Source organism: Eleutherodactylus coqui, chromosome 3 (genome assembly GCF_035609145.1).
Source record: "Eleutherodactylus coqui strain aEleCoq1 chromosome 3, aEleCoq1.hap1, whole genome shotgun sequence".
Classification (NCBI taxonomy): Eukaryota; Metazoa; Chordata; class Amphibia; order Anura; family Eleutherodactylidae; genus Eleutherodactylus; species Eleutherodactylus coqui.
In genome coordinates, this window is record NC_089839.1 from 280960216 (window position 1) to 280984759 (window position 24544).

General features: G+C 43.6%; 2 protein-coding genes across 2 annotated transcripts in view; both read left to right on the forward strand.

Moving 5' to 3' along the window:
• The window catches only part of RABGAP1L (RAB GTPase activating protein 1 like), a 332919-nt gene that overhangs the window by 134215 nt on the left and 174160 nt on the right, over window positions 1-24544 (forward strand). The gene's annotated exons all lie outside the window — the stretch shown is intronic.
• On the forward strand, window positions 4193-7499 carry GPR52 (G protein-coupled receptor 52). The gene is made up of 2 exons (XM_066594756.1): window positions 4193-4270; window positions 5551-7499. The coding sequence occupies exon 2, from the start codon at window positions 5939-5941 to the stop codon at window positions 7028-7030; it is 1092 nt and encodes a 363-aa protein (XP_066450853.1). The 5' UTR covers window positions 4193-4270; window positions 5551-5938; the 3' UTR covers window positions 7031-7499.

Sequence of the window (24544 nt, forward strand, 5' to 3'; positions counted from 1 at the left end):
AAGTCAATAGGTTTGTGGGGGGAAAAAAACATACTTGCATGCCATTTGAGCGTTGTTTTTTTTTTTTTTTTAGCGCGTACCCATTGACTTGAATAGGCGATTCTGGTTCAAGAATTGCCCCAGAATAGCACATGCTGTGATTTATTTTGCACAGAGCATTTGTCCGTGAAGAAAACCACACATGTGAATACGCATATTGACTTTAATGAGTCCAGGTTCTGTTAGTATCAAACTTGGACAGAACTGGACATAAAATCAGCTTTATGAATAAACCCCCTGTACATACATTGAGCTTTTCTAAACCTGAAAACATGGCTGAAAGTTATGTCCTAAAAAGAGAACGTTTTTTTATCTTTCCCTTAATCATCATCTGGAGCGCTGCCCAATTGTGGCGGACTGTAATCATGGTATTCTATTGGTACAAATGTTGTTTAGAGACTTTAGATCCTTGTACTGTGTTTTATTGGCACGGCTCTGGAATGGACTGAGATTATCTTTTCATTTTTCTGCCTTCATCAGCGCACTCTACAACTTTAATCAACAATTTGGGGCAGATTTATGCCCCCTGTCTAATATTTAGGTAGAGTCAATTTAGATCAGGCAGTTTGAAGATGCACTTAATTCACCACAGCATTTATGGTGGTTTAGGAAAATCCCGTTTATTCTCTCTGAGGAAGGTGCTTGAAGCACTGGCCCTGGGCTTCGTTTTCGGAACGGATTGCCTTCCAACATTAACTTCATGTGAGCGGAAGCCTGCAAACTCGTTGTGTTATGTTCCAGGTCACATTGTCAGAGAATTTTATAGAGCTTTCTGAGTCAATATGCACTCGTGTGAAGAGTTTGCCATGATATCGTCACCGTTTCAGAAGATGAAAAGTCTGACACAAAGGCGAAATACACATTTCTCCTCTGGCGCACATTCTTTGTGGTATTCCATAAAAAAACCACATTTACTGAATGGCATTTATCACGGAGATACATTTTTAATATTCTGCTCTATCAATAAATGCTGCTAGAGTACAAAAGACTGTAAATACTGTATAAATGCTTTTCTACAGGACTCTACTAGACAATTCCATAAGTCTGATATTTGTTGGATAGCATTACTGTTGGGTTTGAAATTTTGAAGAGCATCCGCGTGACGGGTGCCAGATGATCACACTATGTGGATTACTGAACGGATATCTGGAATTAATGCTGCAAAGTAAGAACTTCTTTCAAAAATAGAAGGCGTCGGACTCCAAATGTATTCTGCAGAAGCAAAACGACCCCCAAACATCCAGCCAAAGTCATTAAGAACTACCTTCAGTGTAAAGAAGAACAAGGAGTCCTGGAAGTGCTGATTTGGCCCCACAGAGCCCTGTCGTCGTCATCATCATCTAGTCTGTTTGGGATTACATGAAGACACAGAAGGATTTGAGCAAGCCGACATCCACAGTGGTTTGTTCTCAAAGATGTCTGGAGCAACCTCCCTGCTGAGTTCCTTAAAAAGCTGTGTGCAAGTGAACCTAGAAGAACTGATGCTGCTTTGATGGCAAAGAGGGGTCACACCAATTATTGAAAACGACGGCCAATATACGCTTGTGTGAATAAGCTCTAAGGTTGGTGGGGATAACTCTCCTGATATCCCTCCCGACTGGTTGTTTTCAGGGTTTTTTTTTTTTTTGTCTGTTCCATGTATTTCTTACTAAGCTGCCCTTTTACACGGGCTAATGATCGGGCATGATCATCCACCTGAAAGTTTGTTTGCTCATTCCTCGGTCTGTCTAAATATGCCAGTGATTGGTCGATAAACGAGCAGGCTTTCGCTCATTTAATAGCTAATTGGATCTTTCATGCCAGCATAAAAATCATTGATGGTCAGCAGTACACCTCCGCATGTTAAAGGGTAGACGCTCACGACCTGAAGGTTGCGAGTTCAAACCCTGTGTGGTTCAAGTAGCCGGCTCAAGGTTAACTCAAAGACATTGTGTACTCGCTATGTGCCGCCCATCATCATGTACTATCTCGGCGTATATATGCGTGTAATATGTGTATTTCTCGCAATTCATGAGCTTATGGTAGACTGATACAGCGTACCGCCACACTCGTGTGCGCCCAGCTTAAGGGTACCAGTAGTGTGGCATACTTACTGATAGTGCTTCGTCACTGTACTACTATACATCAACGTGCAGCGGCCATCGATGTACAACAGATGTCTGTCTTATCGCTCACCGCCGGTGACTGCGTGTTACTATAAAGCCAGGTCACGTATGTTAACGTATGCATGTAGGGGAGAGGGTTCCTATCTGATTGCACACATAGCTGCTCTATCCAGGCAGCGCTCCTCGGCTGCGGGTGTCGCACTTGCGCATGCCTGCTCTTTTATGTTGATGAATGGCATATTCATCCCCACCTGTTTGTTTTCTTTGTTGTTCTCGGCGCGGCAGATATTGGCACTTTTTTTCCTGGTTCTCCCCCCCTCTTCTTTTCATCTTGTTGCTTTGTGTGAATATCATGAATAAATGTATAGCATTAAGTGTTAGCCCCAGGCAAAATTCTAGAAAGTGAAATGAGGAGTTACGCGGTTAAAATAAATTTGTTGGAATATTTTGTTTGCCTATTATTGTGCCTTTTTTTTTCTTTTTTTCTTTTTTTACTCTGTATAATGAACTACAGAAATGAAGGTAAAAAATACTGTCTTATGCGTCTTTAAGGTGATTTTTGTTTTGCTTCTTAGAAGCAGAATGTAAGGCCGGGCTCACATGACTGTGTGTGCCAACGTGCCACGCGCTGCGTGCCGCCAATCCCCATGCACTATCTTGGGGTGTGTGCATAAATAATACATGCAAGATAGAGCATGCTGCAGTTTCTTCCAGGCCCAGGAGCCTTAGGGGGCCCATAAGGCCTCTCTTCTCCATATAGGGAGCCCAGTACTATGAATAAAGTATTATAGTTGGGGGCCCTGTTACAGGTTTTGCATTGGGGCCCAGAAGCTTTAAGTTATGTCTCTGTGCAGCATGGTTTAGGTATGGGTACGGGTTCAGAAACAGATAGAGGGGGAAGGGGTCTCAGCTCACGTTTTGCATCAGGGCCCCTGAGTCTTTAGTTACGCCCATGGCTCCACCCATTGGACTGTTCAGCTCAGAATGAGCTGAGATATAAATGAATAAAGCACAAGTTATACTGACTCATTCCCCATAAAACTATATATCAGTCTGCTCCGCTCTTCCTTCTTTATATATTATGCTGCCTGTTCAAGCTGACAGATTCCCTTCAAATTACCTCAATGCGGTAAAATAACTTTAACTGTAATTATGCAAGAATGTATTATTTTTTTTAGAATACGTGACTGTGGCCGCAAGTCTGACCATTCCAGATCCCTATACAATAGTCCCCACTCAGTTTGAAAGAACCTATAATTATATCTTAAGTATTCTATTCCCTGTAGATTCTCACTGATTCATTGTAAGTTATTGTTCTCCTTTTTTTTGTAACTCCCAGGTCCGTTTCCACCCTTCGCCGTGTTTATAGCCCTGCTATTTTATTTTAATTAATAATTAATACATCAGTGACAGCAAGGTTCACGTTACTGCTAACCGGCTCTGGCTAGTGTTTGTAGTGTAATTGTATTCTTTGTCTTTTGTCTGAACGGTATACACATTACCCAGGCACAAAGTCTTGGTGTCATTGCAGCGCTAAATCCCGTGCAGGCTACTTTTTTTTTTTTAACCCTTTTTTTTTAAAGTTTAACCTCCTCCTATCTTCCTTTTTTGCATATGCTGTATTTAATGACTCGCAGATGGCATCCTACCTCCCGGAGTGCTTCGATCAGGTCAGAGTGTAGCAAACAGAAACGCATTGAAAGAAGGGAGGGGAAAAAAAAAGTCTTCATTTTCATCACTTTGTAATGTTTGATGACAGTTTGTAGCATTAAGACATTATGTGTTTGTGTCTTGGCAACTGTTACCTAGTGACAAGTCTAACCGGCACTAGCCATTGGTCGGGGGCAGAAAGACAAGAGTCACCTTTCTGACGTTCTGCTCTCCTGCATCAGCTTTTGCTGGGGAGAGGGGGTGGGGGGGGGTGGAGAGATGATAGGAGGGAGAATAGAGGAGGAGGAAGAGGAGGAGGAGCAGGGGGCTCAGGTGCAAGCAGTAATAATACAAGAGTGAGCGAGAAAAGGGAAAACGAGAATGTGAGAAATAGCGACAACCTCCGCGCAAACAGCATCTCTCGAAACTGGACCTCAGTACCAAGCTGGCTGCAAAGCAAAAAAAGAAAAGCCTAGGTGAGAAGCTTTAACTATTTCATCATTGTCATTTAAGGAGGAAAGCGGTGGTGGCACAGGGGGCACAGCTTCTTAGTTTGGAGTGATGAGCACTGAAGGAGGGTGGGAGAAGGTCCTTTTGGCTAATTTGTAGCAGGGGAGAAGGATGGAGGCAGAAGAACTCTCGTATCTCAACTTGAGTAATGATGAGGAAATTTTCTTCTTTTCTTGAAAACTGCTGTGTAGCTGTAGCAGGCATTCCTTTAGATGGTATCTGTGCCGCTTGCCTCTGCCTCCCACCTCCCTGGCACATCTCAAGACACTGACAGTTTGCATCTATTTAGGAAAGGACTGACAATAGAGGTGGGCTGAACGAACATCCAACTAAACTTCCAACTCCCGAAACTGAGGAGGACAATGTGACCTTGGTTCTCCTCTTATGTAGGAACGGACCTCTTCCTAAGTGAAGGATGCTTTTGTTTCTAGTTATGGGAAACGTAGCTGCAGTCTCTTCTTTTTAACTCTTTAAGCACTCATCTACATTCTCATCTCGTTGGCATCTCGAGAGGTGAGATCCACCTACTCTATTATGCAGTTGATCTAAAAGAGTAGGGCAATTCAGCGTTTAGTTTTTAGACGAGTTATTAAAAGTTTACTCTTAAATAATTGATATATATTAGATTTGTGCTCGATGTGGAAGACTATTTCAAGAGACCGGTTTTCCATCTTTCTATGGATCTCTGCCTGAGATGTAATGTGTAGGAAATAGGAGTGCTCTTGGGCTTTTGTATGCACTAATATCGCCTTGAGAGCTGCTGCTACTGTGTTGCAAATTAGGTCACACAGGTTGTAAGGTAAATGCTCAGTGCAAATGATTTGCCACCTTTAGCTACAAGGAATAGGTGGAAGGAAGCGGAATATACAAGGTGCATGCAGCCTATTGAGTTGGCCGAGCTAAAATGAAAATTTGGGAGTTTACAATTTAGATTTTCCGCATAGTGGTTGTTCTATAGGATTTCTTTAGTCCGTATCAGTTGACTGGTTTGTGCTCTCTTAGCTACTCTGGCCTGAGATATTTTAAGATGCCTCTTGACTTCTCCTCCCTCTTATTCAAATTTTCAAGTCTAAAGATAAACTATCTCCAGAGAATACACTGGCCACCCTATACCCCCACCTCCTTACTGTCTTAGCATAAAAAGGAACGTGACTCTTGGAAATGTTTTTTGTTTTTTTTTTATTAGGCTTTTGCACTCTTTTTTTTCCTTTTCTGTTTTATTTTATGTTTTTCTCTTTATTCGTAGTTTCCTTCACCAATGATACAGGATTCAGGAGCTCTCCTCTTTAGTAACCTTTCACGGTTCTTGCTAAGAATGGATTCCAGAAGCTTGATCGAGGAAGCACCAGCAACCTTTTGCATATTAAGTTTTACTCTGCTCGGTGTTGCTTTATTTTCCTCGACTCCTATTTTGGAGAAGCAAAGGTGAGTGCGATTCCCGGAGTAACCGAGCATTTTATGGATTGGAAATGAGTGACTTTGGAAAGCGGTCATACTGATGGAAGAGGTTGCTGAAAGAAGTCTTGAGGCTCAGAAGTGGAGGGTCTCTTACCCAGCTTTAAGACTGGCTTCCCCGAGCAGTGTTTTACCACCTCGCTTTAGAGTTTCATCCCTGCTGACCAACATTGCAAACCATGAACCAGTCACAACTGCCTGATTGGATGTCATTGAATGCAAGTGGATTCTTCCTGAACTCAACGGAGCACCACTCTTGTCCACTGGGTTTTGGACACTACAATTCGGTGGACATATGCATACTGGAAACTACCATCATTGTGCTGCTAACTTTCTTGATCATCACTGGGAACCTAACCGTCATCTTTGTCTTTCATTGTGCCCCGTTACTGCACCATTACACCACCAGTTATTTCATCCAGACTATGGCGTATGCAGACTTGCTTGTGGGAGTCAGTTGCTTGGTTCCCACATTATCTCTTCTTCACTACTCCACAGGGGTCCATGAATCTTTGACATGTCAAGTGTTTGGCTACATCATTTCTGTGTTAAAAAGTGTCTCCATGGCTTGTTTGGCATTCATCAGTGTGGATCGATACCTGGCCATCACCAAGCCTCTTTCCTACAACCAGCTGGTTACGCCATGCAGGCTGCGCCTCTGTATCGTCCTTATCTGGATTTATTCATGTTTGATCTTTTTGCCATCTTTTTTTGGTTGGGGTAAGCCAGGCTACCATGGGGACATCTTCGAGTGGTGTGCCACTTCTTGGCATACCAGTGCCTACTTCACTGGCTTTATTGTGTGCCTGCTCTATGCTCCCGCAGCAATGGTAATATGTTTTACATACTTTCACATCTTCCGAATTTGTCGGCAGCACACCAAAGAAATAAGTGACCGTAGAGCTCGCTTCCCCAGCCACGAAACCGAATCAGCTGGAGAAGGTGGGCCCGGTCACAGCCCTGACCGACGCTACGCGATGGTCTTATTCCGGATAACCAGCGTTTTCTATATGCTATGGCTCCCTTACATCATATACTTTTTGTTGGAGAGTTGGCGGGCGCTAGAGAACCCTGCCTTGTCTTTTCTAACCACCTGGTTGGCCATAAGCAATAGTTTCTGTAACTGTGTCATCTACAGCCTGTCCAACAGTGTTTTCCGCCTCGGTCTTCGGAGGTTGTCAGAAACGATATGTTCGCCATGTATGTGTTCGAAAGACAAGAACGAACGGGAACCTAAACCCCGGAAACGTGCTAACTCTTGTTCTATTTAAAGTCATTCTATAGTGACAATCATAACCTAGGAGCACGCCTGCAACAAGGCCCCAGGATGCTGCTTTCACAAAAAAAAAATATATATTTTAGCGCCTCATTTTGGCTATATTATTTGAGTTTTTGATTTGCATTGGAAATGTGAACCATTTAAACTCTCATCCAAACAGACGTGCAAAGAGCACACGATGCTGTGCACTTCTGTCAAAAAATGAGTCATGCTGTTGAAGGAGGGGAGCAGAGTATCAAAGGGAGGGGGGTGAAAAAAAAAAGTGTCAGTTTCGTTAAGATTAGCTAATTAATGTGGATATTCAGCAAAAATATCAAATATCCTACAAAAGGTCACTCGCCCCCCCCCCTTACTCTTAAAATATAATGTCTTCATTGCCTGGCTGGAAGAAGAGAAAAAAGGTTACTGTCCAAGGCTAATGTTGATAAACTATTGAAGGTGACCAAATTGCTGTTTTTACAAAGTACTCAAATTTTTTTTTTTTTTTTTAATGGTTTTTTTTTTTTTTTTTAGGTTTTATTTTATCTTTTTGTGTTTTATTCTACCAGTTCAGCCACCGTGTCACTGCCTGAACGGTATGAGAGTTTACAAATGCCTGTGCAATTCTGCAAGTGTTCTGCGATGGTATGCGTCGTCCCCACCATAATGCCAGCTGCCTTTTTATTACCCCCCCTCCCATCTAAATCTACCTTCTCATAAGACATGACATTCAACTCGTATCTGAGCTGCTACGAATGTTTCTATTTATAATTGATGGGTATTAGCTATATCTCCAAAATTCTAGATACCTTTTAGCCTTTTTCGTGTAGACGAGAAGCGTCTCTCGACAAGACGTTGTGGTGACGAGGCATTTAATTCATGTCATCTATGTAAGTAACCATATATGCTTTTGTGTATTTATTGATCAGCCTTTACAAAAGACATGGCTCTGGTTTCCAAGTAGAGGCTTTTTCATTTTTTTTTTTTTGCAATCCTGGCCACCCACATGTTATTGAGCCTTTTGTCAGACCGAGACATTGGCTCCATCCCGAATTAGAAGCAGTGACCTTTTTTTTTTTTTTTTTTACCTAGAACAATTGGTGATTTCACCACCCATGCAAAAAATAGAATCTGCTAAATGGACTATGTTCCCGCTCTCCATTTATCCCGTCATCATTCTATAGTTCATCCAGCTTGCTGCTGTTTTTTGACCGTTCCTTGTGCAGATTCACTGTACACATGATATATTTAATAATAAAATAAAAAAAAGTCCAGTAATTTGCGGAATGTTTGTCATCTTTATCCGATACAACGGTTCGTTACCGAGGATAGCATTGACTGAGTTCATGACAGCAAGAAGGAGACGGATGGAATATTGCATGCCTAAAGGTTCCTGGAAGGTTTTCTCAAATGATCTCCTTGCAGTGTGTCACGGCGTCAGGAAGTGTAAGAGTGCGAATGATGAGCGGGTTCTGCCGAGGTCACGTTTATATCCTCTCTGTTCGTCGCCTGTCTTTATTCTTGTGACAAACATTTGTTTCATGATTTGTTCCTCGTTTAATTTAGAATTATTCGTCTTTTTGCATAGAGAGAGTGGATTAGCGATTATTTTTTTTTGTTTGTTTGTTTGTTTTTATTTTTTTGAATTGTTCAGCCTGTATCGTTTTCAAATTTATTTTAATGAGTTCTTGTAGTCTGCAAAAAGTTGTGGACCTACATTGGTTTCTGTAATGACCAGATGTTCGTTGATGGTGGCCTTCTGTTCAGGCGGTCAACAAGCGACATCCTCGAAACTTGGTTGTAGAGTATCTCCTGCGCTCACACAATTGGGTTTATTTAGTTAATGACTAGAGATGAGCGAACCTACTCGTTCCGAGTAATTACTCGATCAAGCGCCGCGATTTTCGAGTACCTTCGTACTCGGGTGAAAAGATTGGGCTGGGGGAGGCATGGCGGAGCGGGGGGTAGCAGCGGGGAACAGGGGGGAGCCCTCTCTCTCTCTCTCCCTCTCCCCCCCACTTCCCGCTGCAACCCCCCGCTCACCCACGGCGACCCCCGAATCTTTTCGCCCGAGAACGGAAGTACTCGAAAATCGCGGCGCTCGGGTGAAAAAGGGGCACGGCCGAGTACGCTCGCTCATCTCTATTAATGACGGATCCCTGCACAGATTAGGGATTGTTTTCCAATGGCATTGGTTTTAGTTAAGCATTTCCGTTTTTCTCCTCTGTCTGAGGAGCAGAGAAACGGAAATAAAAAAGTTAATTAAGCAGAGTTGCGATGGATTTTCATTAAAATCTTCAATATTTCCGTTTCTTTTCGTTTTTCAAATGAAACAAATAGCGCAGTCAAACGCCTTCAGATGGCAGAGTTTGTATGGGGGTGGCTCGGAAGCCGAACCCGCTCCATACATTGTAAGTGTTGTTGGCTGTCTTTGACAGCTGACACCAGACTGCAACAGCTGCAGTCAGCGTGAGCGCTGATCGCAGCTGTAAACCCTTTAAATGACCCAAACGGCATTTGGGGGTTGTAATCATAAATCGTATTGACCCATGGAATAAATGTATCATGTTAGATTTTTTTTTTTTTTGGTCACACTGTGTACACTGTAAACAAAAGACCTGCTTAGGCAGCCTGTCCACGGGCGTTGCAGTATTCTCCGGTGGAGATCCGCCGCTGGATACTGCCGCCCGGGAGCAGGAGCCGGCAGACGGATCTCCTCTGTCAGCCTATCTGACAGATAGGCTGACCACGGAGAAATGCTGTTAATTCGCAGCATACTGCGAATTGCCGCCCGCAATGATTCTCTGCTCGTGGACAGGGGGGAAGCGTTGCTATGGAGAGCTTTCACTGTGTTCGCCGCGGCCGGATTATCGCCGCAGGGAACGCAATTCAAACCCGCCCGTGGACAGGTAGCCTTAAGGTCCCATTTCTCTGCACTTTCTTAAAATTTTTTATTTTTTTAGATTTTTCAGTAATTATGTGGCACAGTTAATAGTAGCACTAAAAATACAAGTCATCCCGCAGAAAATGAACCCTCAGATAGCTACATCGAGGGAAAAATAAGAGTTAACATTTTTAGAAACTACAAAGACTAATCACCCTCCTTAAAAAAAAAGAAAAGAAAAATGGCCGCATCTTTAAGGAAATTAATGACTCCAGTAACGATCTGCACTGCATGCTAGCATAGACACATATGATTTTGATTAGTGCGATTTGTCCTATTTGTTAGGGTTGGTGCTAATGTACAATGCCCACTCTACATAGTAGAAGCAGAACTAAAAATAGTGATGTGCCACTAGAAATAGCGCCATCTATAGTCACTATGAAGGACCAGATAAAAATAAGTGGTCTTCTCGGTCCATTCAGATTCCCAGAAATAAATATATATTAATCATTCCTCATAATTAAGGCTATTTTGAGATACAGAAGAGGAAGTCGCTGAGGGGGCGACTCAGTGTAACCTGAGAAACAGCTGGAAGGCTGAGGATGATGAAAATACATGTAGCAATGCCAGAGGTAATAGAATAAATAAGGCCCACCCCACACGGCCGGATTTGTATTGCGGATTCCGCAATCGTTTGATCTGCGGTAATACACTATTCAGATTGCATTGGATTATGCAATCTCAGAAATCTTGTCCACACGGGACGGCGAATCCGCCATGGCAAAGCCGGCAGAAGCCGGTGTTGCGGCGCGGATTTGCCGGCCGCAGCATGACCTATTTTTTTATGTTCTCCCGCCGCGGCCACGCTCTTTTCTATGGGAATGCCGACCGCAACGGAAAATCGTGCGGCCAGGCCGCTTCAAGGCCCGCGGCACTTAGCTTTCCCGACGGAAATCTCATGGTTTTTTTTTTCGCTGAGGCCAAACTGCAAGATTTCCGCCCGGAACAAAGTCAGTAGCAGAACAAAGGAATATATGAAGAATGATACAATAACAGAGCAGTAGACTTGGTCCCCGGAGCGCTCGTTTCTGGGACGGGTCCACACTTGGAGATGTAAGTATATCATCCATAAAGCTGCTCTGGGTATAAGCTGCGGTTGGAGGCATAACCAGAAGCTCTTGGGGTCCCATGGAAAATCTGTACCATGGCCCCTACATTTCATGTGGTGTTTAGAAAACCGGTGTCCTCTTATGTGAGGAAGGCCCTAAGGCTACAGTGCCCGGTAGCAACTGCTCTGCCCCTGCACCGCTTATAGCTTCGCCCCTGGCTGCGGTACATGTAGTGGAAGTAATGCTTGTTTCCTATACACACAGCAGAAATTTGTTTTGTATTTGAAGATCATTTTGACCAATTTTCAAACCCTTCAATGAGGCTGAAAAAAGTGTCTGCCTGTAGTGTGCATGGTTACAGCTGAGGTCTGTGTTTTTCTAAGTCTGGTTCCATTTTGCCATATTTAAAAGCACTTTTCAGATTACTATTAACCTTTACGTAATTTTCTGATTAGCCTTAAAGGAGTTATTGGGGGAAATAAGGTTCGCTCAGCCTGAAGTATTAAAATGACAGATTAAATATTCACCCTTATGCGCTCCCCTGCTGTGGGCGTCTCGCTGGCTCTCCCCTCCTCGCCGGTGTGCAGGGAGCTGGCAATAACATCCGCGACAAAAGGGACATGTGACTGGTACATCCAATCACCGGCTGCCTTCAGTCGGTGAATAGCTACAGTGCTTACATGACCCAGTGTCGGGTCGTCATCACCCCCCCCCCCCCCATGGAAGTGAAGCTCAGCAGGGACTGGAGAGTCAGAGAAGATCGCTTATAGTAATTCTGCCGTAAAGGGGTTTAAAAAAACTTTGAAGACTTAGTGTTATAAAAAAAAAAAAAAAACACACTCGCCTGTTCCAGCAGCTCACCTGGAGAAGCTGAAGGGTAGTCATGTGACATTCATTATGCACATGACTGCTCCGTCAATCACAGTGATTGGTTGAGTGGTCACATGTACAATGTACAGCCTGTCACTTCCTGCTGGCTTTTTCCAAGTTCAGAGTGGCAAGGACTTGGGGCTCCATTACCGGATGGGGAGCTGCTGGAACAGGTGAGTATGCGGTTTTTTTTTTTTTGTTACTTTATACCATTTTAATTCTTTAAAACGTTTTTGAAGTTCTGGAAAACTTTAAACACTTGTAGGGTTGAGTGTTAAGATATTTTCTGCTAATATAGAAATAAGTGAAATAATAATTAAAAAAAGGTCATAATTTGTTCTCTTCTATCAAATTGTTAAAATGCTTTTTAGAATTTTCTTTCTCATACCTGAAACTGGGAAAACTTAATAACAACCAATATCCCCCATCATTACCTCACCCGTAAGGCTGGTCATCAAAGCTTACCACCCAACCATCAAGAATTTGACAGACGAGGACAAGTCAAGGACTTATATATTTATTGATTTTATTTTAAAGGGGGACTTGCTTTATTTGCATACATTCAGTAATTGTCCGCACTTGTCAATGAAATGGATTCACTTTTTAGTAGTCATTTACCGAAACTGATGTCTCACCTGTAATGGATATTGTTGTTGTTGTGTTTTTGTTCCTCTTTACAAAAGCCACACATTATTGCTAGGTTGAATGCCCGTATAATAATAGGTGGTGATGACCAAATGCGGTTGGGTTATATTACATAGTCAGGACTTGGTAACAGGTTATTGGTTTAACAGCTGTAAATAAATGTGTTTTCATGTGAAGAATCTATGGGAAAATGAGATCTGTGCCGATTCTTCTTAGTAAAGTGCCAAAGTGTAGGACATACACATGTTGACATTAGTATTGGGACACACCATAGAAGGTGATGAAATTCGATTTTATTCACATTTTCCATTACGGTGCTGGAACGCTTTTCTTCTCAATGACTGCAGTGACCCTCTGAGGAATGCTTTCCACCAAATTCTGATAGATGTTTGGATTAATTTGCCGCTTTTCTCGAAGAGAGCTTCAGATATTGATGCAGGGCATGATGTCCATGTTGGGCATGCATCGATACAGCATTCTAGTTCATCCCAAAGATGCTCGATGGGATTGGCATCTGGGTTTTTGGGCTGGCCAATGAAGTTTGAGGACGTTCTGCTCCTCAAACCAAGCCTCAACACTATTGGCATTAATGGTGGACTTCACTATAACCAATGGTCCTAGTGCCTCCTAACAGAACCTTCTCCCTCCTTCCCCACACCATCACATAACCTCCTCCAAACTTCATGGTTAGGACGATGAAGTCACGTAGGAACCGCTGTCCAGGCAACTGCCACACTTAAGTGCAGCCATCTGATTTGGAAGATGGTGTACTGTGATTCAGCTGTCTAGAACACTTACTTCCACTGATTTACAGTCCAAGAGCGACGCTCCAAGCACCATCGCAGGCACCTCTGTGCATTCGCTGCTGTGATGTGGGGCTTGTATGCAGACATCCATGATAACCCTTTGCGTGCAGTTCCCTACGAATGGCTTTGTTGCTAATGGATGTTTCATTGGCCTGTGAGACCTCCTGAGCGAGTGTTTCGACAGACCATGTGCGTGATGCCTTCATAGTTAGTACAAGGCTTCGCTGTCTCCACGTTTATGAGGTCTCCCCAAATGAGGCTACTCTGCACATGCAATGGATGTTTTCCGTTTCCGAATTACATTGCCAACAGTTGACTTTGGAAGGTCCAAAAGCGCTGCCATGTCCTGATTATATACAATTAGCTTGCACATACTTGTGTATACGTTTGGAAGCCCTGTTGTTTTGTATAGGTTATATAAAATAACCACTTCTCACTTGTTAAGGGGAATCTCACATTACAACAGCACCATAAGCTAAACAATGGTACTGTTAGGGGACGAGGCAGGGAGTCGGTTTATGTACTTTTTATACTCATCCGCTCCCGCGATCCATCACTGTCAGCCAATTAAGTCGCGGCACAAAAATCTGGCTCTTTTCAGAGTTCCGCTCGTGCACTCCTATAGAAGTCTATGGGGGAGCATGTGCACGAGACTCTGGAAAGAGTCAGATCTTCCTGAACTGCACGGGTGAGTTTAAAAAATACATAACCCAACTCCATCATGTCCTGTGACAGCACCATAAGTTAGTTTATGGTTCTGTGCGGGCGTGACTGGTTCCTTTTAAATCCCCAGCCACTTTGGTGGTCCCCACCAGTTTGTTTTACCCTCTTGCATTGATTATGTGTCATACACCCGTGTGACCACTGCAATCAATCATCGGCCTCATTAATGACACGTGTCTATATGTCATGAGACTAGAAATGGAGAGAATGGAGAGAACCCCTTTAATTGTAAGTAGATCACATATTGGATGGCTTGTTCCTCTATGCCAGTATTTTCTGTACCATGTGACCAGCTATAGATACAGCTGGAGTGCAGTAGTGGCTCCTAGCATTACATAGACGTGCTCAGTGCTTATATTACTGATGGTTAACCATATAGTAAGAGGCATATTATATACGTCTTGTCACCCTTTAATACAGAGTATAACTCAACATCTGATGTCATACTTGAAGATGACTCAGTGTTAAAGGGGTGGTCTCGCGAAACCAAGTGGGGTTATACACTTCCGTATGGCCATATTAATGCACTTTGTAATGTACATTGTGCATTAAATATGAGCCATACAGAAGTTATTCCACTTACCTGCTCCGTTGCTAGCGTCCTCGTCTCCATGGTTCCGTCTAAATTCGCTGGCAGCTTGCTTTTTTAGACGCGCTTGCGCAGTCCGGTCTTCTCCATTCAGCACGAGCCGCTTCAGTGTGCTCCCCGCTACAGCTCTTCTGCGCATGCGCAGACGAGCTGTCACTGCTCGGGAGCGCGCTGAAGCGGCCATTCTGCACCATCCTCTGTTAGAGGAAGGTGCAGAAACTGGAGCTGCCCAGCGGAGAAGACCAGCCCAGCCCAGCCCAGCAGCCCCGAGAAGCCTCCCAGGTAAGTGATGGGTCGGGGGGGGGCTGCCGCTGCGCCGGGCTGCGCCGGGAGGGGGGGCTGCCGCTGCGCCGGGGGGGCTGCCGCTGCGCCGGGGGGGCTGCCGCTGCGCCGGGGGAGCTGCCGCTGCGCCGGGGGAGCTAGCGCTAGGCCGGGGGGGCTGTCGCTGCGATGGGGGGGGCTGTCGCTAGGCCGGGGGGGCTGTCGCTGCGCCGGGGGAGCTAGCGCTAGGCCGGGGGGGCTGTCGCTGCGATGGGGGGGGGCTGTCGCTAGGCCGGGGGGGCTGTCGCTGCGATGGGGGGGGCTGTCGCTGCGCCGGGGGAGCTAGCGCTGGGGAGCCGGGGGCTAGCGCCGGTTACCTGCTGTCTGGTCGGCGGCTGCGGGGCGTCTGGTCGGCGGCTGCGATGCGTCCGGTTGCCATGGAGACACAGCTGGCGGCGTCTCGGGAGCGCGCACGTCGGGCTGCAGCGAGCGACGGGGAAAGAGCCGGCGGCCATCTTGAGGAAACTTTTATAACTTGCTGAAACGCTGGAACGGTAAGTACGAACCAGCTAGAAATGTCATTTACAGGGGGGCTTAGTAATGTGTGTTTAATGGGGGGGACTGGGCAAAAAAAAAAATTAACTGCTTCCTCGAGACATCTCCTTTAATAAACGCTGTGGACTCATGCTCCATTCAGTAAGCAAGTGAATGGCATTCGCTGCTATGTAGATGATTACATAAATATGATAATTCGTTTGACTTGGGGAGAAGAGTTATTACATAAAGCCTCATTCTAGTCAAAACCGTAAATTTCAGGTTCGAGCGCTGTTAAACCTGAACTTCTGCTCCTGCCTGAGATCATACCCCGGGGTGACCCAGGAAGATCAGATTTGGGTTGCTTTTTGCAGGTTGAATGCTGTTCTAGCAAACACACAGGGATTGTTGTAAGTGCAGAAGATTAGTTGGATTGTTTTATGAAAGCAGGCCTTTTTTTAACACTTTCATGACCAAAGGACATTGATGCTCCCATGTCCAGGTCACCTTCTGCAGTTCTGGTATTCCTAAAAAATCATGAAGGCTTGTTCTCATTGGCGTTGGCTTCAGTAACCATTTCCGCTTCTGTTAGGAGCAGAGAAACGGAAATAAAAACAGAATTTAATGATTCAGGTTTCCCCATTGATTTCAGTAGGTTTTTAAAAACAAAACGGAAGCATTTCCATGCAATTCTGTTCCGTTTCCATTTTTCTCTTTACTTCCGTTCCATTTCATTTCCGTTTTTCGATGCTCTTAAAACAGAACATGGAAGTGGAAATGGTTAATTGAGGCGACCGCTAGTAAGAACAAGCCCGGACTTTATTTTTCCAGTGACCTATATCTGCATGAGGGCTTGTTTATTGTGGGGCAAGTTGTATTTTCAATTGTACCATTTAACATACCTTATAGTGTATTGGAAGACCGATAAGTATTTCTTAGGGGAGCAAAATTAGGCAAAAATGCGCAATTGCATCGTTTTTTGGTGGGGAAGAGGGATTATTTTTACAGCATTCGCTGTTTTATTCTACAGCCGATGGGGTTATGTGATTGGTTGTTTGTTTTTGTTTTGGACCTATACTTTTTATTTGTGACATTTTGGGGTACATACAACTTTGTGGTGTTTTTTTTTTCTCTTGGAAATGGAGTGACCAAAAAAAGCGTAATTCTGGAGTTGTGTAATTTTTCCTGTCCGTGTTCACCGCGTGGGATTAATAATGTGATATTTTAATAAATTGGACCTTTATGGGTGCAGTGCTATCAATTTTTTTCTTTTTTTTTTTTTTTTAAGCAGTGACCGGTAGAAGTTTTTCTTTTTTTGTTTTACTTTAAATTTTTTTATTTTTTGAAATTAAAAACTTTATTTTTACATGTTTTTTAGTTCCCATAGGGAACTTGAACGTGCAATCGTCTGATCGCTTCTACAGTGCAATGGAGTACTATTGTATTGCATTATACTGTATTTTAATGAACATCCTATCAAGACATGCTACAGGCACGTCTTAATAGGCAAAAGGTCATAGCAGCAATGGGGTTCTTCAAAAGGCTTCCGACTGCTTTGACATCTGGACGGTTCATCCGTGATAGTATTTTTGGGGGTGCCATTTGGGACATTTTAAATCCCCATCTATAGGGACACTTAAATGTTGCAGTCAGAATTTATATCAGCATATAAAAGGTTAACAGCTGATATGTATTGTTTATTGAGCGGGCTCAGCTTTATATACATCCTGACTGAATGGTGCATGGACAATTAGGACGTAGGTTACCCTATGGCTGATGTTGAGGGGCTGAATAGTTTTATTGCCAGTGGAAGCCATGTCTGGCCATACATTTCAGTTAAGTGGTTGAACGGCTGACCATTCGATGTGCTTTTGGGTATCCATGTGATTTTGGGTTTGCCTCTCCCAGATGGCAGAAAGAAGGATCGGACATGTTAAATCTCAACATGCCTGATCCTTTGTTCTCACAGTTGATAGGCTGCCGCCCAAGGTGTCCGTCAAACACATGGCAAGCAATATGTGCATGTGTATAGGGGGGCTGCATGGAATAGCTTCAGTCCTAGACCTGCAGCCTGCCAATTATCATATTCTCTTCATATCCAAAACTTACTAATTGGCTTGGTGTAATCAGGAAAAAGGGTATTAAATGTAATAATTGGGACTGCAGGCAATCCTGGAATCCGATGGCATAATCTGCCCCTCCCTTGGCTCACCTAGTCTACCCGGTACGTTATCTATAAAGCTCAGGCAAAATCCGATATTATGAAGAAGGTTGTGAAATCTCTTTAAAGCATTTGGTTGCCAAGGAAACCTCATCTGATTTATAAAAGAAATGAAAAGGGAAAACTAAAGACTTCATCCTCCTTGTAGATCGGCCGGGGCTTCTTGGAATTGCTTTTTTTTTTCTTGTTGCTTCTTTAATATAGATTTGGGTAAATGCGTGATGTACAACTTGTAACTCTTCTGTGGGCTTAATGTGATAAACAGGTATACATTTATAGATGGAATGATCAAATCTGCCCTTCCACCTTGATTTCTCTCCATTGGATGGATGTCATTGGCAAATGGTGCAGAGAAAGTTCTGTTTTTAATGTGGACAGACTGGAAAGCCGTGGAAATCCATTTGTGTAACAAGTTGGGTAAAGAGTCGTCCACGTTGTAGGATTATTGTATAAGGTAGAATACATCTGTAAGTCTTAGTTCACATCAGCCTTAGGTTTTCTGTCCTTGGACCAGAAAAATGGAAATAAATTAATTTCCCCTTTAATTTCAGTGGGAGACCATCACTTCCACTTGTTTGTTTGCATGTGTACCCTCATGGTTCCATTTATTTTTTTTTGGAATTGGAAAAAGTAGCAATCTGCAGCGTTCTTTCTTCTGTTTAAGATAACATTCGTTTTTTGGGGGTTTTCTTTACAACGAAGACAATGGGAAACAGATGCAAACAGAATGCTTTCAGTTTTATCCGTTATTAATGGATCCATTTTTCCCAGTTGCACATGTGCAGACAGAGTATAATCAATGGATCTGTGAAATGGGTGAGAAACGGAAGAATAACGGAAGCAAATGGAGATGTAATTTTTTATCTTTTTTTTTTTTTTATGAATTGCAACTGCAGCAGATGATTGAAAGATGGCACTCCCTGTCAACCTTCAGCATCCGTCAGTGCAATCTCAAGGTCTCATTGGGTTTCCATGGCAGCCGGAAGCCTGACGAAGGCCTCTGTATCTGTCGTGCCGACGGGTTGTTGATCCAGGAATTATTCCGAATTCCAGACTGGAGTCCGAAAGGAATTTTCCCCAAAATGAGAAAATTGGCTTCTATCTCAATTTTTTTTTTTTTGTCGCCTTCCTCTGGATCAACATTGAGGAGTAATAGGCTGAACTGGATGGACATATGTCTTTTTTTCAGCCTTACATACTATGTTACTATTTAACTCAACATATTAGATCCTGCCTCCGGCAAAATCTAATAGGCTGTTGCATTGGTTTAGTAGTATGCACTACATAAGTAATGCAGTGTATTATCCTAGCTGTTGAACGCTTTGAAGGATTAAAAAACAATGTCAGAAAAGTTGAATAAAGTTTTTTTAATTTTATAAAAATTATCCTTGCTTAAAAAGAAATATACATTTTCGCTATAAAACTTTAAAAAAAATTAAATACAAAAAAATCGCTTTAAAAAAGCAACACATAATAGGTATTACCACGTTCAAAGCGACCAAAACATTGAAAATATCTTATTTATCTCGCATAGTGAATGCCTTAAAAAGGATTTTAAAGACTAATGCCAGAATTGCCATTTTTCTTTCATTCACCTGCTAAAAACCGCAACATAAAAAAAAGCAATCCACAAGTCACACGTACCCCAAAATAGTACCAATGAAACGCAGTGAACGCCATAAAAACATTGGTGGAATTCCTGGGGGGTTTTCTTCCATCACTCCACCCAAAAAAATTTAAAAAATCTTCTGCAGAGTGGGGCCGCTAAACAATACAACTTGTTCCCAAAAACAAGCCCTCATACGTCTATGTAAATGAGTTACAGCTCTTGCAATGTGAGGATTAATATCGCTTGCTCCTAAGGGCAGAAAATAAGCCCATCACTAAGGGGTTAAGAAGATGGAGCACTACATTTACTGCACATGTCTCTCTCACTATCCCGGTTGATCCAGTATATAGAGGATTTGCTGGGAACCAGTAACACCCTCATGACATTAGTGAATTCATCCTGCTTCCACATGCTTATCGATGGCTTATCGCCCAAGAAGCTCGCATTACACATTTCTATAGAATAACTATGGAAAGCTCAGCCCGACGGCCATGCCGCTATTCTCCACGGTGAGCCTATCGGTGAGAAAGGCTCATCGCAGAGACCTTACACTGCATCCTGTGGCGTAATCTCTTTAGTGTGAAAGGTCCCGAAAGGACTTTTTTTCAGGTTGGCATCACTACAGCTTCTACTAGTGGGTTGATTCTTTGTAGCGACCATATGTGCCGGAGCATTAGGCTAGCCCAGATAAAGAGATTTTGTATTTAGAAATGTAGTAGATTGGTATCGGCATATTCCTCCCGACATGGTGCGCCCCACATAGACTGCATGCCACGTTGCTAAGCAATCTTCGCTTTCTCTTAAAGGTTAAGTGTCAAAATCTGTTATACTCCTGAAGAAATCGTATGCTGTCTCAATTGCCTTTATGTTATTACCGGCACTAAGAACAAACCGGAGCACTAGGTGATGGCGTTCCATAATACATCGCCAAGTCTCTGCCATTCTCACATGCTTATAGAGGCTTTTTGGCATCCTTTAACCCATCCTTTTACCCATCCTTCTCCCACTTCTTCTCATTAAAGGGCCACTCTGAAGGATGTTTGTGTTTTCATTCTTCAAAGTTATTTTTGTCTAAGACGCTTGGCCTCTTTTTCTGAGATGATTTTCTGGCTTGGCTTCCTATTCCTAATTATTGTTAAGACTTGTTAGAATGTCACATTGATTTGAAGGAATGCTGCTATCCAATAGGTGGCGCTGTAGAGGTATTGTTCCAGCTTCCTTATTTGCATAAATTACCCAGGTGTCCCCACACCCCTTTTGGGTGCTCTCCTAAGGGAGAGACTATACCATTCCTAGACTCACTTTACCCCATAGGTGTCCCCAGACACTTTTTGGGGGCTCTTCTTAAGGAAACACGACCTTGATCAGTGCAGGATTCAAGTAGATTTGACCAGCTTAGATCTACTTAGGGATAATGGATTCATTTTCTAGGCAGATTCTTAGTCTATGTGATGCTATTACATGATCCCTACCATAGAAACTGCTTAGAGCAAGACACAGCCCCATCGCAGTTACTAATGATGATCGCACATCTAATGTCACACAGTAATATTAAAGGATATAACACCTCATTCTCCTGACTATATACGTATGGTCTGTAGCTTATTTAGGTGAATATAGAACACAGGTGTCAAACACAAGGCCCGCGGGCCGAATCCGTCCCGCTGCCTCATTTTATGTGGCCCATAGCGTTCCAACGGCCGCTCACCACTGTAGCAATTACCAGCGGGGGTGCCACAGCTCCCCCCTGGTAATCATGCCAGCAGCGCTAATCCCAGTGTGACGTCAGTGTGCAGCCAGGATCCTCCTCCCCTGAGTCCCCTGCTCCTCAGTTCCGCAGGAGAGGACTCAGGGAGGAAGCATGCCGGACACACACACTGTCAGTGTGCACCCAGGCTCAGCGTGAGCAGAGGGGGAGCGGCGCTGACAGCAAGCAGGAGGTAAGTATATGGGTGGGGGGGGGGGGAACTATTATTACTATTCGGGGTTAATATTACTGAGGGGTGGTTAATATTACTGAGGGGGATTAATATTGCTATGGGGTTAATATTATTACTGAGAGGGGTTAATATTGCTAGGGGGGTTAATATTACAATTGAGGGGTTAATATTTCATGAGGGGGATAAAATTGTGGGGTTTTTACTACTGGGGGGGTTAATATTACTGTGGGGGTTGCTTTTACTACTGGGGCCACTGTGGGGGTCTCTATTACTACTGGGGCCACTGTGGGAGTCTCTATTACTACTGGGGCCACTGTTGGAATCTCTATTACTACTGGGGCCACTGTTGGAGTCTCTATTACTACTGGGGCCACTGTTGGAGTCTCTATTACTACTGGGGCCACTGTTGGAGTTTCTATTACTACTGGGGCCACTGTGGGAGTTGCTATTACTACTTGGGCCACTGTGGGGGTTGTTATTACTACTGGGGCCACTGTGTGAGTTGCTATTGCTACTGGGGCCACTGTGGGGTCGTTATTACTACTGGGGCCACTGTGGGGGTCGCTATTACTTATTTGGCGACTGTAGGGGTCGCTATTACTAATTGAGCCACTGTGGGGGTCACTTTTAGGGCTCGTTCACACGGGCGTAATCGTATTTCGGTCACACAAATACGCTGCGTATTTGCGCAATCGAAAATCGCTTATGCCTGCATATTTGGGCACGCAAAAAAGAACGCAGATGGGCCCACTGAGATGGTGCACAAATATGCAGTGAATACACAGGTTTCCTGCGCTTTCACCACGTATTTGCGCAGCCCATTCACTTCAATGGCCTATCGGGGTGCATAGTATGTAACAAAATAGGTCATGCTGTGTGACAATATACATCATGTGAATGAACTCATTGAGATCAATGGCTTCTATTCACAGCATAATATGTACGCAAATACGCTGGTGTACACAGGCCCTCACTAGACAGTCTTACAATCGGCCCTTGGAAGGTCACCATAAGCCCGATGTGGCCCTCGGTGAAAATGAGTTTGACACCCCTGATGTAGAAGGTAATGGTAGTTAAACTGTTCCACCTATAGTAATGGTATAGCTTTAAGTAATGCTGAGCTGATGCATCATGGGAGTGATTGAAAGTAATAATATATCACTCTCAAGATGGTGCCTGACTAGCATCAGACGGGGGGATGCACTGCAGGGAAGTGGCTGCAATTTACAGAGGAGCTCCTGTGATAGGTAGTCAGGTGAGGAGGGGGTGGGGGGGGTGTTGAAATTTTTTTTCTTCATGCTAATACATTTGCCTATTGAATGAGCCTACTGCTCCGTATTTCACTTGTTATAGCGGCAATTTGTGCTCTCGAGCTGTAGCTGTAATAAGGGTCAGGGAATGGCAACTGTAGGTAGGTGTTTTAGAGGTCATAGAGGGCATTTGCCTACCTGTATACACAGAGCATGCGCTCCATTCTTCACTCCCCAGCTCCTCCCGTTGTTACGTATGGTCAATCTTGAATGGCCTGCTCAGAAAAAAAAAACGTTGTTAGATAAAAGCCGGGTCAAGCTTCTCTCACCCTCAGTAAATGGCTGAATTTGCCAGGTTGTTGGCTGTACATTGGAAATCTAGTATTGAATGGCTGAACCAGGTTTGTTAGCGGCTCCCCACTCAGGTGACCCCCCTGCAATTACATCTGACAAATGACCCTGAAGTGGCATGTGAACACGGTTGTGGCAACCTCTTTTTAATAATTTCACACTAGCATTTTTGCTTTCCACCTAGCTGTTTAGTTGCTGTCTGCTTCCTGCAGAAAACTGCTCAGTGCATGAGTGCAGCAGCCTGGCAAACAGCTCATCAATGGTTGGCAGATTTCGGCAATTATTGCCTATTCCAAGGATAGTTTACAGTGGGACAATCCCTGTAATGTGTATACAGGGTATCAAAACCGATGTGTTGTGCCACCATGGTGAATGTTGATGGCATTGCAACTCTTGAGGTTGTCATACACACTAGATGTGTATTGGCTGAACCCGCTGATTCTCGAATGTGTATGGAGGTCTTCCAACAATCTCTTTACAGAAGATGATGTAAAGCAGGAGAAATAAGGATCAAACTGTTGGATTTCAACTGCCGATCCTTTTGGTGTTGGGGGGGGGGGGATAAGCCGATGCCAAAGGTATCTCGCGAAGTGCAAATTTTTTTTTTGACTTTGAACATGATGGGTGTCAGGCAAGATAGCTGTTGGCTATCTATGTCTATGGCCACCATTCGGTTTGATCCTCACCAAGGCTCCACCTTGCATTTCCAGTTGTGTTTTTAGGTATTTAGGTAATTGCCCTATATGTGTTTTTATGATCCTTCTCACCTGCACCCTTATCGTTTTCCAAGAAGTTATATTTTTGCGCATTACAAAACTCCGCGTTTTTGAGGCAGATGGGGCTGTCCCCCTCCCCAGCACCACCTGGGATTTTTGTTTTAATCTCAGGCGTTCGGAAGCGGAAATAAAAACCGACCAAAGAAAAAACGGATGCATTCAGCTTCCAACAAAAGAACATATTTGATCTTTAGAAGTCTCTTCTCCTTGACGAACATGCTACCAAGACTGAAATATCCTTATTGTTGCTCTCAGAGGACCTCGGTGAAGAAGCTTTTGGGATTTCTTTTCATTGAGCCCCAAGGGTTTGCCCTTCTATTGATTGCTATATGATGCGATGACTTATTTTGCTTAGTTAGCGAGCTGGAAAACAAGACTATAAAAATAGTTATGAAGAGATGACAAAATATCAACATACGATTAGCGAGATCATATCCAGAGGATCCTAAAAAAAGGGCTCCGAAGAGATCAGCTCTTAAACCGTCAGCCGGGAAGAAAGATTGTCCCATTAATCTCTTTACTACCCAACCTGCAGTATATTACTACGTTAACCCATTTAATGCTACAGCTGATATTATTGCTCCATTGACCTATTTACTGCACTGCATGCCTGGAAGACACTACATCATTAACCTGTATCTTCTATATTTATATCCGGCTCCGTTAGAGGATACAGGGCCTAATTGAGGGCTGTTTACAACCGCGTCTCTCCATACAGTGTCGGCAATGGCTTTCATTGAATTGCAAACACAGATGTGATGGGTTGTAATAAACGCCCCGATACATGGAAAAGACAAAATGCAAGGGTTGGATCCTAAGTATTAGAAGTCTTTATGGCATAATTAAGCACCTTCTGCTACAAGATTTATTAGAAGACCAGGACTGGCGTATGATGCCAGAACTCTCCTTCCTGATCCAGTACTTATTATAGTAGCAGTGTGATACAAATACATAGCAAC

What these genes read in the sequence shown, in the direction of transcription:
- GPR52 (XM_066594756.1), top strand. Translation starts at nt 5,939, where the DNA reads ATGAACCAGTCACAACTGCCTGATTGGATGTCATTGAATGCAAGTGGA.